The sequence below is a fragment of the Colossoma macropomum genome, unplaced genomic scaffold (genome assembly GCF_904425465.1).
Source record: "Colossoma macropomum unplaced genomic scaffold, Colossoma_macropomum, whole genome shotgun sequence".
Classification (NCBI taxonomy): domain Eukaryota; kingdom Metazoa; phylum Chordata; class Actinopteri; order Characiformes; family Serrasalmidae; genus Colossoma; species Colossoma macropomum.
Window position 1 is genome coordinate 20,983,045 of NW_023494786.1, and position 15,786 is coordinate 20,998,830.

General features: G+C 40.7%; 1 protein-coding gene across 1 annotated transcript in view; it reads left to right on the plus strand.

The window, feature by feature from the left end:
• sacs (sacsin molecular chaperone) overlaps positions 1-12,382 on the plus strand; it is a 30,844-nt gene extending 18,462 nt beyond the window's left edge. The window contains 1 exon segment of the mRNA XM_036563567.1: positions 2-12,382. Coding sequence (XP_036419460.1) covers positions 2-10,906 — 10,905 coding nt within the window. The 3' untranslated portion in view covers positions 10,907-12,382.
• Positions 12,383-15,786: the final 3,404 nt, after the last annotated feature.

The following is a 15,786-nucleotide window of genomic DNA, read 5'->3' on the forward strand; positions in this document are numbered from 1 at the left end:
AAAAGGAGGCAGAGCGTTGCACCATACTGCCAAGTATCCTGCAGATGTTAAGTTATCCATCAATGTAGTTGACAGCAGTGATGAGGCAACTATCCGTCTCACTGGGCTGTTAAATATGGAGCAAGTTAAGAGCACTGAACTGGTGAAGGTGATTGTCCAGGACATTGAGAAAGGGTTCTACACCAAAGAAGAAGTGAAAAAGATTATGCTGTGGGCCCTTACTCATTTGTCATTTCTCAAGAATGAAAACAAAGCAGTGATCACTTGCCTTTCATCTCTAAAGTTCATATATTCGTCCTCAGCTAAAGCACTTGCGGCAACAGACTTTTTTGATCCTGAGCTGGAAATACTGCAAAATCTCTTCTACATGGAAGAAAAGACGAGATTTCCACCGGACGCATATATGTCATCTTCTGATGTTCTTCATTCTCTAAGGCAGCTAGGACTTAAGAATGAGGTGCAGCTTACTGAAAAAGATGTACTTCAGGTTGCCCAGAAAATTGAAGAGTTAGTGGAAAGTCCTACGCCAGAGTGGGAGCCTCTTCTGAAGAAGGCGAGAACCCTTCTTACAATCCTAAACAAGCAAACAAAGTTGATTAAGTCTTCAGAAGCTCAGGTGTCCCTGCAGAACTTAAAGTGGGTCCCTGTCTGCAAAGACAGACCTTTGAATTACCCCAAGTCTCTTGCCTGGATGGGAGACTCTTGTAATATTTCTTCCCTCTCTGAAATGTGTGATATATCTCATGCAGTGCTTGTTGGTTCTTCTGTAGCACTGGTGGAAAGAACATCTGCTGGCATGAAAAAAGCCCTAAAGTTATCCATGGACCCCCAAGTTGACCAAGTGCTTCAGCATTTAAAAGCAGTAAATGACTGGCACAGATCCCAAGCATTCACCACAGAGGATTGGTATCAGTTTCAGCAGATACTTTTTGAAATCTATGACTTCATGCAAGTTCACTTAGAAAATGCAAGAGAAGCAGTGAAGTCTTTGTCCTTTGACTGGGTTTGGACTGGGAAAACATTTGCATCTCCTGGCCACACTGTCCTGAAGCCTGTACCAGATCTGGATCTACAACCCTACTTGTACTCATTACCAAAGACCATCGCAAAGTTCCACAAACTCTTCAAATTCTGTGGTTCTATTGATGAAGTTGTTCCCAGTCATGTGTTTGATGTGGTTAAAACAATTCAAGAAAGGAGTGAACAGGAGATGTCAAAAGAAGAAAGCAAACATAATCTCCTACTCCTAATTAACATCTTACGTTGGCTATACAGCAACCAAATAGCAGTGGAAGTTGACATGCATGTACCAATTTTTTGCTACAAAGATCCAAGCAAATTGATCATGAAGCCAATTCATGAATGCACCTACTGCGACATCAAAGTTGATGATTTGAATGACTTGCTTGATGATACCTCAGAGCCCATCATCCTTGTACATGATGACATTCCCATGAAAACTGCAGAGTGGTTAAGAGTTCCTTGTTTGAGTACAAGGCTGATAAACCCAGAGAACCTTGGCTTCGAACAGTCTGGGCAGAGAGAACCTTTAACTGTGAGGATAAAGAATATCCTAGAGGAATATCCATCTGTTGCAGACATCTTCAAAGAGCTCCTGCAGAATGCTGACGATGCAAATGCTACTGAATGCAGTTTTCTGATTGACATGAGAAAGAATCTCGATATACGAGAAAACCTACTGGACCCTGGAATGATTGTCTGCCATGGTCCTTCTTTGTGGTCATTCAACAATTCTGTTTTCTCTGACACAGACTTCCTCAACATAACTCGACTAGGTGGATCCATGAAAAGATGCGAAGCAGACAAGGTGGGCAAATTTGGGTTAGGGTTCAACTCTGTTTATCATGTGACTGACATACCCATCATCATGAGCAGAGAGTTCATGATCATGTTTGATCCTAACATCAATCACATCAGCAAACACATCAGGGACAAATCAAACCCAGGTATTAAGATCAACTGGAGCAAACAGCAGAAACGACTGAGGAAGTTTCCTAACCAATTCAGACCATTCATTAATGTCTTCAACTGTCAGCTTCCTCTGGCACAAGAGTCCCCTTACAAGTATGATGGAACACTCTTCAGGCTTCCGTTCAGAACAGAGCAGGAAGCAGCAGTGAGTGAAATCAGCAGCATGTACTACAACACCACAGATATCTATTCACTAGTTGATGAATTTAGCATCTGTGGCCACCGGCTGATTCTTTTCACACAGCATGTTGGCACAATGGTCCTGAAGTATTTGAAATCTGAGGAGTCAAATCCTGCTGCTGCACAGGATGTAGTCACAATAAACAAGAGCGTATGGTCTTCCAAAGCATCATATGGTCCCCTTAGTATTCTGAAATCTGCAGCCAAAGTCATGAAAAAGGTTGCAGCCACCAACAGAGTACCAGCTGATATTCCTAGGTCTGGCTGCATCATCAGAATTGTAGTGGAGGAGTACCACAATGTGTTCAGGCGAATTCTTGATCTACAGTCACCCCTTTTCAGAGGTTCTGAAGAGGATCCATCCTCATACTTTGAGATGGCAGCTAAAGGCTCTCAAACCAAGAGACTCACTGATGAAATGCCTCAGAAAGGTGTGGAAAACACAAACTGGCTCATTTGTTCATGTATGGATGTGGCTGAAGCTCTGAAGTTCTCCTTGAATGAAAGTGGAAAACGGCTAGGACTGGTGCCATGTGGGGGTGTAGCAGTTCTGCTCTCTGAGGAAGACAATCGAAAATGGACAGTGAAAACAAGTGCAAGCCCAATTGGAGAAGTGTTCTGCTACTTACCTCTCAGAATAAAAACTGGACTGCCTGTGCACATAAATGGATGTTTTGCTGTTACGTCAAATCGTAAAGAAATCTGGAAAACAGACACAAAAGGAGAATGGAACTCAATTTTCATGAGACATGTCATTGTACAGGCATACCTGGCTGCACTTAGTATGCTGCGAACTATGTCAGAAAATGGGGAACTCCTTGAATACAACTATTACGCAGCCTGGCCCGACCCTGGTGTTGTACATGATGACTTTAATTTGATTTGCCAAGGAGTATATCAGGAAATCGCCAAAGGTGGAGATGATGACCATGCAAAAGTCTTCTCAGATGGCAAAACCTGGGTGTCAATCAAGTATGTCAGGTTCTTGGATGACTCTTTGCTCTGCAGACCTGATGTTGGACCTGCTGCCTTCAAAATATTTATGAAATACCTTAAGAAGTGTGGCTCCCAAGACCTCTGTGCTGTTGAGCTGCCAGACTGGGTCAAAGAAGGCTTTGATGATGCTGGCTGTAAAGGGAAACTGATGGAGAACACACTCACAGAGAGACAGTTCTTCTCAGATGTCTTCTTCCCACATATACAAGACATCGACAAAGACCTTTGTGACCCCCTGATGTACTACGTCCTCAATGAAAAATTGGAGGACTTTGCAACCATTTTGAGGGAGACTCCATGTATTCCGTGCTCAGGGCCATCAAACAGACTTGTTCTGCCATCTCGACTCATACATCCAGAAGGAAGAGTTGCCAAACTGTACAACAGCGATGATGGGCGGTTCCCTGCGGGAAGTTTGAAAGACTATCTGAATCCAGTATGCCTAGTGAAGTTAGTGCAGCTGGGTATGGTGAAAGATGACCTCTCGTGGGAAGATTTGACTGAACGGGCCGAGTCTGTTATGATGCTTAATGAAACAGACCATGTAGCCGCATGTCACAGGAGCAGTATTCTGCTTAGTCTCATTGATGAGAAACTGAAAATGAGAGACCCAAGAGGAGATGAATATGTTGAAAAATTACAAAACATCAAATTCCTTCCTTTCTTGACAAAGCCTGCTGGCTTTTCACTCCCTTGGCATGGAAATAATTTCCCCCAGTCAACAATGTTCTCTGCAACAGAACTTTTCACAACAGAACATCAGGACACTGTGTGCTTGATGAAGCCAATCCTGAATGAGAACTCTCCATCTTTTAAAGGATGTGGTCCGATTTCTCTAGCTGTGAAAGACTTTCTTGGACTGATAAAAAAGCCAGCTGTTGGGTTAGTCATAAGCCAACTCAGAGAACTCTCAAAATCATTTGATGGTGTCACACTGTATCAAGAAAACATCACAAATGCTTGTTACAAATATTTGCATGAAGAGATGATGCAGTCCAAAACTGCAAAGGAAGAAATTATGGATGAGCTGAAAACGTTCTGCTCAATTCTAGTAGAAAACACATATGTTAATCCATCTAAAGTGGCATTTCACTTGAACTTTGATGCAGCTCCATATCTGTACCAGCTTCCTAACAAGTATAGAAACAGCTGCCGTGAGCTGTTTGAGAATGTGGGCGTTCAGCCAAGCTTCACAGTTGAAAATTTCTCAGCTGTACTAGAAATGATCAAGAATGAATGTGGGAGAAGATCTCTTACTGAGGACAACTTTCAGCTATGTCGCAGAATCATCAGTGAAGGAATATGGAGTTTGATTAGAGACAAAACTCAAGAGTTCTGCCAAAGTAACTATGGACAGATACTCTTGCCTGACAGCAATCTCACTTTGCAACAGTCTAAGTCACTGTGCTACAATGACTGCCCTTGGATTAAGGTCAGAGATACAACTGTGAAGTATTGTCATGGAGATATCCCAAGAGAGGTAGCAGTGAAATTAGGTGCAGTTCCGAAACGCCACAAAGCTTTGGAAAGGTATGCTTCTAATATCTGTTTCACTACTCTTGGTAGTGAGTTTGGGCAAAAGGAGAAACTCACGAGCAGAATCAAGAGCATCCTCAATGCTTATCCATCTGAGAAGGAGATGCTGAAAGAGCTCCTTCAGAATGCAGATGATGCCAAAGCAACAGAGATATACTTTGTCTGTGATCCCAGAACACATCCAACTGACAGGATATTTGATGACAAGTGGGTACCCATGCAAGGTCCATCACTCTGTGTGTACAACAATCAGCCATTTACAGAGGATGATATTAGAGGGATCCAGAATCTTGGTCGAGGGACAAAAGAGGCAAACCCTGGTAAAACTGGACAGTATGGTATTGGATTCAATTCAGTGTATCACATCACTGACTGTCCATCTTTCATCTCAAATAACGACATTCTTTGTATCTTTGATCCACATGCACGTTATGCACCTGGGGCAACCTCTGTTAGCCCAGGACGAATGTTTCGAGATTTGGATTCTGACTTCAGGTCGCAATTTTCTGATGTCCTGAACTTGTATTTGGGAAATTATTTCAAGCTGGAGCGCTGCACGATGTTCCGCTTTCCCATTCGCAGTGTAGAAATGGCAAAAATTTCTGAGATCAGCTCAGTACCTGCTTCAGACAGAATGGTACAGAATCTCCTGGACAAATTACGAACTGATGGTGCAGAACTACTTATGTTTTTGAACCACATGGAAAAAATTTCAATATGTGAAATAGAAATTGGGACAGGAGAACTGAAAACACTATATTCTGTGACCGCAAAAATCACAGATGGTGATCGTCTTAAACGCAAGCAGTTTCATGCTTCTGTAGTGGACAGTGTGACAAAGAAAAGGCAGCTGGACCAAATCCCAGTACAACAAATTACATACACAATGGACATTGAAGACTCAGATGGGAACTCAACAACCTGGCTGGTGTGCAACAGATCTGGCTTCTCTGTCATGGAAAAGGTGTCCAAGAGTGTAATTTCAGCTCACAAAAACGAGGACATAACACTCTTTCCTCGGGGAGGAGTGGCAGCATGCACTAGCCACAACTATAAAAAAGCCCACAGAGCATTCTGCTTTCTCCCCCTTTCTCTAGAGACTGGCCTGCCATTTCATGTGAATGGGCATTTTGCATTGGATTCTGCCAGAAGAAACTTGTGGAGGGATGACAATGGAGTTGGAGTGAGGAGTGACTGGAACAATAATCTAATGACAGCACTAATAGCTCCTGCTTATGTGGAGCTGCTGATCCAGCTAAAACGTAGGCTCTTTCCTGGGCCTGATCCCACCATGACAGTTCTTCAGGGAACACCAATCCATGTTGTCAAAGACATTTTGAGAAAGTTCTTGTTTTTCTTCCCAGTAAACAGACTTGACATTCAGCCAGACTGGTACTGCTTGGTAAAGGCAATCTATCAGTGCATTCATGTAGACCTGAAGAGACTCCTCCCTGTTGTCAGAGCACCACACATGGATAACACTGATATGCACTCAGCAGTATACATTTCCTGGGTGAACACATCTGCTTCAACTAAAGGCAGAGCATTCTTTGACAACTTGCTGCAGGATGAGTTGCAGCACCTGAAAAACACAGAATACAACATTACCACACGAAAGTCTGTGGCAGAAAATGTCTACAGGCTGAAGTCCATGCTTCTGGATGTTGGCTTTAACTTGGTCCACAGTTGTGATGAAACAGCTAGCCTGTACTTCTGCCTGGAAGATGCAGGTATTCCCGTCAGCTATGTGACACCAGAAGATGTCCGAAAATTCCTGGGAACATTCTCATCTCCAGACGCATCATGCCAAGTTGGAAAACTGCCCTGTCGACTTCAGCAGTCTAACTTCAAACTCTTCCACAGTCTAAAACTTCTAGTGGACTATTGCTTCAAAGACATAGAGGAGGATGACATCAGAATAGAGGGCCTGCCACTGCTTTTGACAATGGACAACATTTTGCAGGTGTTTGACTCTAAACGGCCAAAATTCCTGACTAATCATCATGAACTAATCTCCTCCAGGAAAGAGCTGTTCATGCACACCCTGTACATGAGATACAGCAACATTCTTTTTAAAGCAGGTGTGGCAAAGGTCTTTGACATAAGCAGCTTTGGAGATTTATTGGGATCTGTCCTACCTCGAGAGTACAGAACAAGGGTCTCTGTCAAGTGGAGAGAAAACTACGCAAGTGAATCTTGGCTGAAAAGTGCATGGCACTTTATCAGTGAGAATATTGCTGTCAAAGAAGAACAGACAGAACTTAAGCCAACTTTAGAGACAGTCCTGGACATCCTTAAAGACTGGGCTCTACTACCAGGGATCAAGTTCATGGTGTCCAGCAACAAGTTAGTTGTGCCAGAATATGATGTTTTGTTACCCCTGAGTCTAATGTATGCTGCCATTTTTCCCAATGGACAGAATGACAAAGTCTTCCACACCCTGATGAAAGCAGGATGCTTTCAGGTGGCTGTAAACAAAATATGTGCCAAAGAGAATCCAATCTTGCCTCTAATAGCCCAGCACACAGCAAATATAGACAGTCCTTCAAGCATTCTGAGAGCCCTTGAGTACATGATTCAGACATCAGCTTTCAAAGCAGGGAATTTGATAGACAAAGACTTTGAAGCACTCTTGTTATACTTCAACTCTAATTTGATCAACCTGTGCCAAGATGATAGACAAGGTCTGAAGTTGCTCCCATGCTACAAGGCTGTTAATGGCCGACATATTAGCATTGCAAACTTTGGAGCTTGTTACATTCTGACCAAAAGCATTCCCTCCGTTGACATGGAAAAATGGGCACATACTACATCCTCAACATTTCTAGTTGACAATCCACAGCTGAGAGAACTCTACACCTTCCTTGGGTGCACCCCAATAGATGATCTGGAAGTCTACCTGAAACATCTCCTTCCAAAGTTTGACATTTTGTCACATGATGCCAAAATCCATCATCTCATCTATCTAAAGGAGAGGTTATTGGCAATGGAGGAGCCTTGTGACATAAAGGATCAACTCTACGAAAAACTGGAGAGTCTGTCATTTATTTATGACTCAACAAGCAGACTAAAACCAGCCAAGGCCTTCTTTGACCAAACTGTGAAAGTATTTGAAGTGATGCTTCCACCAAAGTCTTTCATCCCCCCTGATTTCTTCAGGAAAATTGAGCAAATGATGAAACCAAAAAATGGAACCTTGTTCTTACCCTCATGGATTACATTCCTCCGCAAGATAGGTTTAAAGTACATTGTGTCTCAGCAGCAAGTTCTGCAGTTTGCGAAAGAGATCAGCATCAAATCTCAAACAGAGAACTGGTCTAATGAAAAAGTCCAGACAGTTGTTGATGTTCTCCTGAATCACATTTTCAATGAGAGGACAGATCTGTTTGAGGGAGCATTCCTCAAAGAACTCTCCATGATACCATTCCTCTATCCAGAGCGTGCACCAGCGGAACTTGTCAGACTTCATCCTCAGCATCAAGAAATAAATGGGACACTCTCTCTAATTCGTTTCAATGGGTCTCAAGTTAATCCAAAATTTAAACAAACAGATATCATGCAATTACTCTGGACCTCTTGTCCTATTCTACCAGAGAAAGCCACTCCAGGAAGCATAAAAGAGCAAGAAGGAAGCACCCTTACAGGACAAGAGCAGCTTGACCAAGTTTTGACAGTGTTAAATGTCAATTTAGACCCTCTTTTGGAGAAGGTCATTAGCAACTGCAAGAACATCTGTAGCATCACAAATCTGGATGATGACACGGTCAAAACAAGAAACAAAGTTTTGAGGAGCACCTATGAATTCCTTAATTCAGATAAACGGGAATTCCGTTACCAGTTACGGGGAGTGGCATTTGTTATGGTTGAGGAAGGTTGGAAACTTCTAAAACCAGAGGAGGTTGTCATAAATCTGGACAATGAATCAGACTTCAAACCATATCTGTACAAACTGCCACTTGAACTTGGCACCTTTCACCAACTGTTCAAAGTATTGGGAACTGAGGATGTTGTATCAACAAAACAATATGTTGAAGTGTTGTGTCGCATATACAGAAGTTCAGAAGGCAAACAGCTTGACCCAAATGAAATGAGGACAGTAAAAAGAGCAGTATCTGGACTCTTCAAAAGTCTCCAGAATGACCCAGTACAAGTTCGCAAAGACCTAGAAAGCCTCAGAGATATCATGTTTTACCTGCCGAGTCATGATGGTCGACTAGCCAAGTCAAATAGTTTGGTCTTTGATGATGCACCGCATTACAAGAGCAGAATCCAGGGTAATGTTGGAGTCCAGATGCTTGTTGATATGAGTCAGTGCTATCTAGGCAAAGACCATGCCTTTCACACGAAGCTCATTATGTTGCTTCCACAGAAAATGAGGCCCAGACTCTTGAGTAGTATCTTAGAGGAACAACTCGATGAAGAGTCTCAGAAAATGTGTCAGTTTGGAGCACTTTGCTCACTTCAGGGCCGACTTCAGCTGTTACTTTCCTCTGAGCAGTTCATCACGGGACTAATACGGATAATGAAGCATGAGAATGACAATGCGTACATGGTCAATGAGGAAAAGGCAATACGGCTGTGCAAAGCTTTGTGTGAGGGTTTGAAGGTGTCCTGTTTTGAGAAGCTACAGACTACACTGCGGGTGAAAGGCTGCAGTCCTATTCCACATAGCCGGAGTGAAACTCTGGCCTTTCTAAAAAGATATGGCACATCAGTCATCCACCTCTACATTCAACATTCAGATAGTAAGGATATCAATTTCCTGCTTGCTCTTGCAATGACCCTCAAGTCTGCAACAGACAATCTGATCTCTGACACTTCTTATCTTATTGCCATGCTGGGATGCAATGACATATACAGAATCACAGAAAAGCTGGACAATCTTGGTGTCAAGTATGATTCAACTGAGCCCTCAAAGCTTGAACTTCCTCTTCCTGGGACACCCATACCTGCAGAGATACATCATATCCTTCTAATGGACCCTATGAACGTGTTCTATCCTGGAGAATACGTTGGCTACCTGGTTGACTCTGAGGGAGGAGACTTTTTAGGGTCTTATCAGCCAACCTATACATATGCCATTATTGTTCAAGAGGTAGAGAGAGAGGAGGAGGACAACTCAAGCTTTCTTGGTAAATACTTCCAAATTGACATAGGATATAGTGAATACAAAATCGTAAGCTCCCTTGATCTGTATAAATTCTCTAGACAAGATGAGAGCACCCATATTCGAGACGGTGTGCCAACAACACCTACAAGCCCATCAGAGAGTCATGCCTCAGGACCCAGAATGGTACCACCAATTTTTCCTGGCAAGGAAAATCACATAACCCCTCCAACAAAGTCTCCAAAAAAGATTAAGCTTAATGCATTACCTGAAATTTTGAAAGAAGTGACATCAGTTGTGGAACAGGCTTGGAAACTTCCTGAAACCGAAAGAAAGAAGATAATAAGACGGTTGTATCTTAAATGGCATCCAGATAAAAATGCAGAAAACCTTGATATTGCCACAGAGGTCTTCAAGCATTTACAAAATGAAATCAGCAGGATGGAGAAGCAAGCACAGGCAGAACAGACCACAGACAGAGCATCAAGGAGAACTTTCTCTGCATCGTCTTCTCGCTTCCAGTCAGAGAAGTTCTCTTTTCAAAGGTTTTACACATCATGGAACCAAGAAGCAACAAGCCATAAATCTGAGAGGCAACAGTTTCGAGAACAGTTTACCAGCTATGCAGGAAACTCGCATTCAAACCGCTTCTTTGTGCCACCATCTTTTAAGTCTGTTGGCAATCCTGTGGAGGCTCGAAGGTGGCTAAGGCAGGCAAGAGCCAACTTTTCAGCTGCACGAAATGACCTTCACAAAAATGCCAACGAGTGGGTGTGTTTTAAGTGCTATCTGGCCACCAAACTAGCATTAATTGCTGCAGACTATGCAGTCAGAGGGAAATCAGACAAAGATGTGAAGCCCACAGCACTGGCACAGAAAGTGGAAGAATACAGCACTCAGCTTACTGGGCTGGCTAAAGATGTCCACATCTTGGAAGGTTATGGTGTTGACAGCCTGAGAACCCGCTATCCTGACCTGTTGCCTTTTCCACAGATTCCTAACGATAGGTACACTTCTGAAGTGGCAATGAGGGTAATGGAATGTACAGCTCGGATAATTATTAAACTAGAGACATTTGTACAGCAAAAAATTTGAATCTTCAAAAATACCAGGCATTAGATCAAGAAAAATTAAGATCTTTGCATAACATAAACTGTGGTGGCCATGTGCAATACAAACAAGTGATTATAATCCAGGAGTTATTTGAAGCAAAAGTATGCATCCAGCAGGCAGCTTATGCACGGTATCACTAATGGTGCTGAAGCCCATGCTTATTGCATACATGTTTGCTTATACATGTCAAAACAAATGCTGCCTGAGCCTGAAGAAAAAAAAAACTGTATATAACCTTATACTTTAGCGAAAAGGTCTTTGACATGCAAGTGTACATAATGCTACAAGGCATAGCAATATTTTTCTTTTCAAACCAAAGTTTGTTTCCCTTGTACAAAAATGAATAAGAATGTGCTGCTTTTTTACTTCATCTTTTATAAGAAAGTATTTTTTTCTTCACACAGTCAACTCCACTGACTGTATTGTAATCAGCATGCATTTGCACTGCACTGTTGAGTAAGAAGCGCTTGTGTGACTGCTGAACTGGGTTGAGTGAAGACTTGGAGTATCATAGATAAAACAAAGGTTACACTGAACATGGAAAAAAAAAACCTCAATTGTTCTATGACCTCTGGGACTTCATCTGTCCGTATGTCTTGTGGTGTTGGTGTGTCAATTATCATGAATGACAAAAATCAATGTATAGTGCATAGAAATATATAAACATAATACCTTTTCTAGCAGACATACTCTGAAGGTTTCTGACATGTGACATAGCTTAGTACTAATGTTTCAAAGACATCATGTGAAAGGGCCCAGTAATTGAAGTGCATCCTAGAATGCAATACCTTTTCCTTAGGTATGCATTTGTTTAGCTATAAAAATGGCTGTGTATTTGCCATGTCTCACAGTCTAATTTTGATTTGCTTATCGTCAATGTCTCCATTGTACAGTAGGACTGAATTATGTGTTGGAGCACATCTGATGATAAGCATTATTTTTTTCATCTATATTGTAACCCATTATAAAATCCTTATGATTCTTCAAATCATATTTCACAGTTAATGTATTTGCTATAGCCTCACATGCAATCAGGAATATGGGAAACACATTGTTTATTAAGTAAATACATGTTTTATCATGTGCAATGCCAATGTTTTCTTCCTGTGTTGAAAATTTGGTACAATCCAGTCTTTCATGTAAGAGGAACATACTTACTCATATGGTGCTCAGTGTTATTTATCTTGTACCTCTGTTTTATTTAAGAAAAATCACAGGGACTAAAATGAAACACTGGTTACTTCATTCTTTTTGTTTGTAATCTGTACGCCTTGTCTTTCATATCTATTTCATGTCGTATTGTAGGCCTGAAACCACTGCAACTATTGGTTTGAACCTGTTCATCAGATCCCGGTTGACATATATCTCTTGTTAACGTCAGCAGTGCCATAGATCTAATAAATTCCCAGAGTACCATTTGTGTGTGTGTGCTGTCATGTAGTAAAATTGGCAACCTTTTTATTTGTATTTTTTATTTTATTTTTTAAAAGTCTGCATTTTTCATATGAAATTGTGTGAAAACTAAATGCCCTCCAGAATTACTGCCACTACTTCGCAATATGAATAACAGTGCTGGATTAATTAGGGTTCAAGCATGCAATGCATTGAACCCTATTGTAATTGTCAAGATTTTTCTTCCTATTCCTTTTCTTCCCTGAAACAGAACGCACAGCCTAAACCGTAAGTCCTAGAGACACCAAACTCAGTCAATAGGTAGTACTCCCTCCCGCTACTCAGGCGCAAGGAATCAGCCCAGTCGGCCACAAGGGGGAGCTATAGCGCAGGTCAACGCATTTGGGTCTATAACTCCTAAACCAGATTTTTGCCAGACAAGCCATAATTTTTTCCAAGTTCCTTGGGTCCAAATAAACAACTCTGTCATTTGGACCATTTAGCTCCGCCCACTTAGATTTTGAGCTAATTTGCATAATATGCGAAACCTACTTTTGCGAACTAGTCCTGCAATTTTTGCCCGATCCTCATGTTTTTGGTGTCAAAAAATTCAGAAGAGCCTGCAGGTCAATAATTGAAACTTTGCAAATACCATCTGTTGGCCAGACTATAAGTGAATCCATAAGGACAATTTGATTAATTGAAGTACATGGTCACCATCGGCCAATCAGCATTTAGCAGGCTTTTGACAGGCTTAACATTGACCAATCATCATGAAACTTGAATGATCTCTACATATAGCCACTTTCTAACAACCAATCAAGTTTAAAAAATTTGACCACTGGGGGGTGCTATTCATAAAAATTAACATATTATTACATATTATTACTATTTTATTACAAGTTTGCTTGAACATCCTTGTGTATCATATGTAGGATGTTATTCCAAACAATTTTGCAAATGCATATTTATTACAAAAATGCATAGTTTTTTTGTAATCGGTAACTGTTTAAAAAGCCTACTTTTCGAACTAGTCCCTGGATTTTGATCCAATCTTTTTGATCTTTTTGAAAAATTGTTTGGCATCTCTAGGTAAATAATTAGCAAAAACATTTTGACTTTTCTACTCAGGGTCATGTGGATCAATCAATTAATTACTGCGACCATGGCATTGTTAGCTTGATTTGCTATAACTCAACAGTCATTGGTCAGATCATGTCCAAACTTTAAGGACGTTTACAAATTTGGACTGTAATGGTGTATGCCAATTTTGGTCCAGATTGGCCTTTAGGGGGCGCCTTAGCACTCCAAAACACTTAAAAATCAATTAAAATGCTATAACAATGTTATTACAAGGTCGACAGATAAACAAATGGTGCCATACAACTCAGGTCACTCACATGAACAACTTTCCAAGTACATGTTCTGTCACAAATTGTACTGTTTGTGTTGTATTTTGGCTTATTCATTCGAAGACTACATTATACGATGGCTTATTATACAAAGGTCAAAAGGTCAGTCTGACCAAAACTTGGTAAACATCTTTGGATATGGTCCCTGATCAAGAGTCATACCATACTGTGGCCTTTTCACTAATTCTGACCCACTTTCACTGAGCTCATACTTTACTTTAGTCCTATGTTTCAACTTTTCATTTTTCTCAACTTTACTCATATTTTTGCCTGTAACTTTTGATCAGAGTGAGATAGAGACAAAATTCTTTTTTCTGCTGATTGGGACTTGCTGAACAAGTGCACCCACACTCAATTTTTGCCCCAGCCCCTTAGTTTTTGAGCTAATTTGCATAATGTGAAAAACATATTCTTGCGAACTAGTCTCAGGATTTTTTGCCAATTTTCATCAAGTTAGTACCATAAGATTCAGAAGACACTGATCCTCAAGAATTATCAAAAACATTTTGACAGTTCCACTCAGTGTATTGAGGATCAACCAATTAATTACTGCAAACATGGCATTGCTAGCTTGATTTGCTATAACTCAACAGTCATTGGTCAGATCATCTCCAAACTTTAGGGATATTTACATATTTACTTGAATGGTGTATGCCAATTTTGGTCCAGATTGGCCTTTAGGGGGCGCCTTAGCACTCCAAAACACTTAAAAATCAATTAAAATGCTATTACAATGTTATTACAAGGTCGACATATAAACGATTGTTACCGTGTGACTCAGTTCACTCACATGAACAATTTTCGAATTACATGTTATGCCAAAAATTGCACTGCTTGTCTTTTATTTTAGCTTATTCATTCAAAGATTTCACTATACAAAGGTTTATTATACAAAGGTCAAAAGGTCATTCTGACCAAAACTTAGTGAATGTCTTTGGATATGGTCCCTGATCAAGAACAATACCATACTGTGGCCTTTTCGCTAATTCTGACCCACTTTCACTGAGCTCCTCACACCAATAGGGCCTCTTATGAGTGCATTGGGCCTCATTATGGCCTACAAAAAATCAATGGCTTAAATATAGAACCAACCAATCCACTGTGCAAGTGCAACTTCTTGGATGGTCTACAAAGCAGTGTAGATCAGTACATATGAATGCAAACCTATAATGTGTTTAAAACACTGCTTCTTGTTTATGGCAACTGAAGGCCTTTTGATGAACTGACTTCCTATCAGTTCTATTCACTCTGCCTATGAATAAGACCCACAGCTTGAGGCCTTTTTAGGTCTAATGGGCTAAACCAAAAGCTTGAGGCCTTTTTAGGCCTAATGGGCTAAACCAAAAGCTTAAGGCCTTTTTAGGCCTAATGGGCTAAACCAAAAGCTTGAGGCCTTTTTAGGCCTAATGGGCTAAACGTGCAGGAGGGCCCATGCTGCTGTTGCATGCTTGAACCCGCTCATTGCCACTTGCGGCTATATTTTTACTCTATTATTGATCAGATTTTTTTTATGCACAGAAATTTGCAAAAGTGATATCAACTAACTTTTATACTGCTGCATAGTGTAGAAAAAAATCTGATTAGATCTTTGGAGATCCATCTCGCTTTGCACAGAGATCAAACAGCAGAACAACATATACTAAGTTATGGAATGCTTAGAAATGTGTAGGCTATGACAAAGACTGGCTTTCTAGAGTCTTATCACAGTGTCATTATACAGTTGTATACAAGCTAGCAGCAGTTAGTGTAGATAGCAGAGAAGAAATAATTTAAAAAGCACATTTAATGAGACTGCAAAACTACAAATAAATGTCAGGTCAGAAAGGTTCTTGTTTTTTCAAAATAAAAGTTTGATGGAGTGTGCAAATATTGTTGCATTTTGTAAGTTTTAAAATACACAATTCACTATTCAAACTGTTCAGCCCATATATGGAAACTAAGCTGCCAAAAACAGCTCATGTTGTTGTGATATCACCAAAAAAAACCCAGAAAAAATTAAATAGAAAAAAATGCAGTATATGAAAATGTATGAGAACACGTGGAGCATGCACAGCAAAA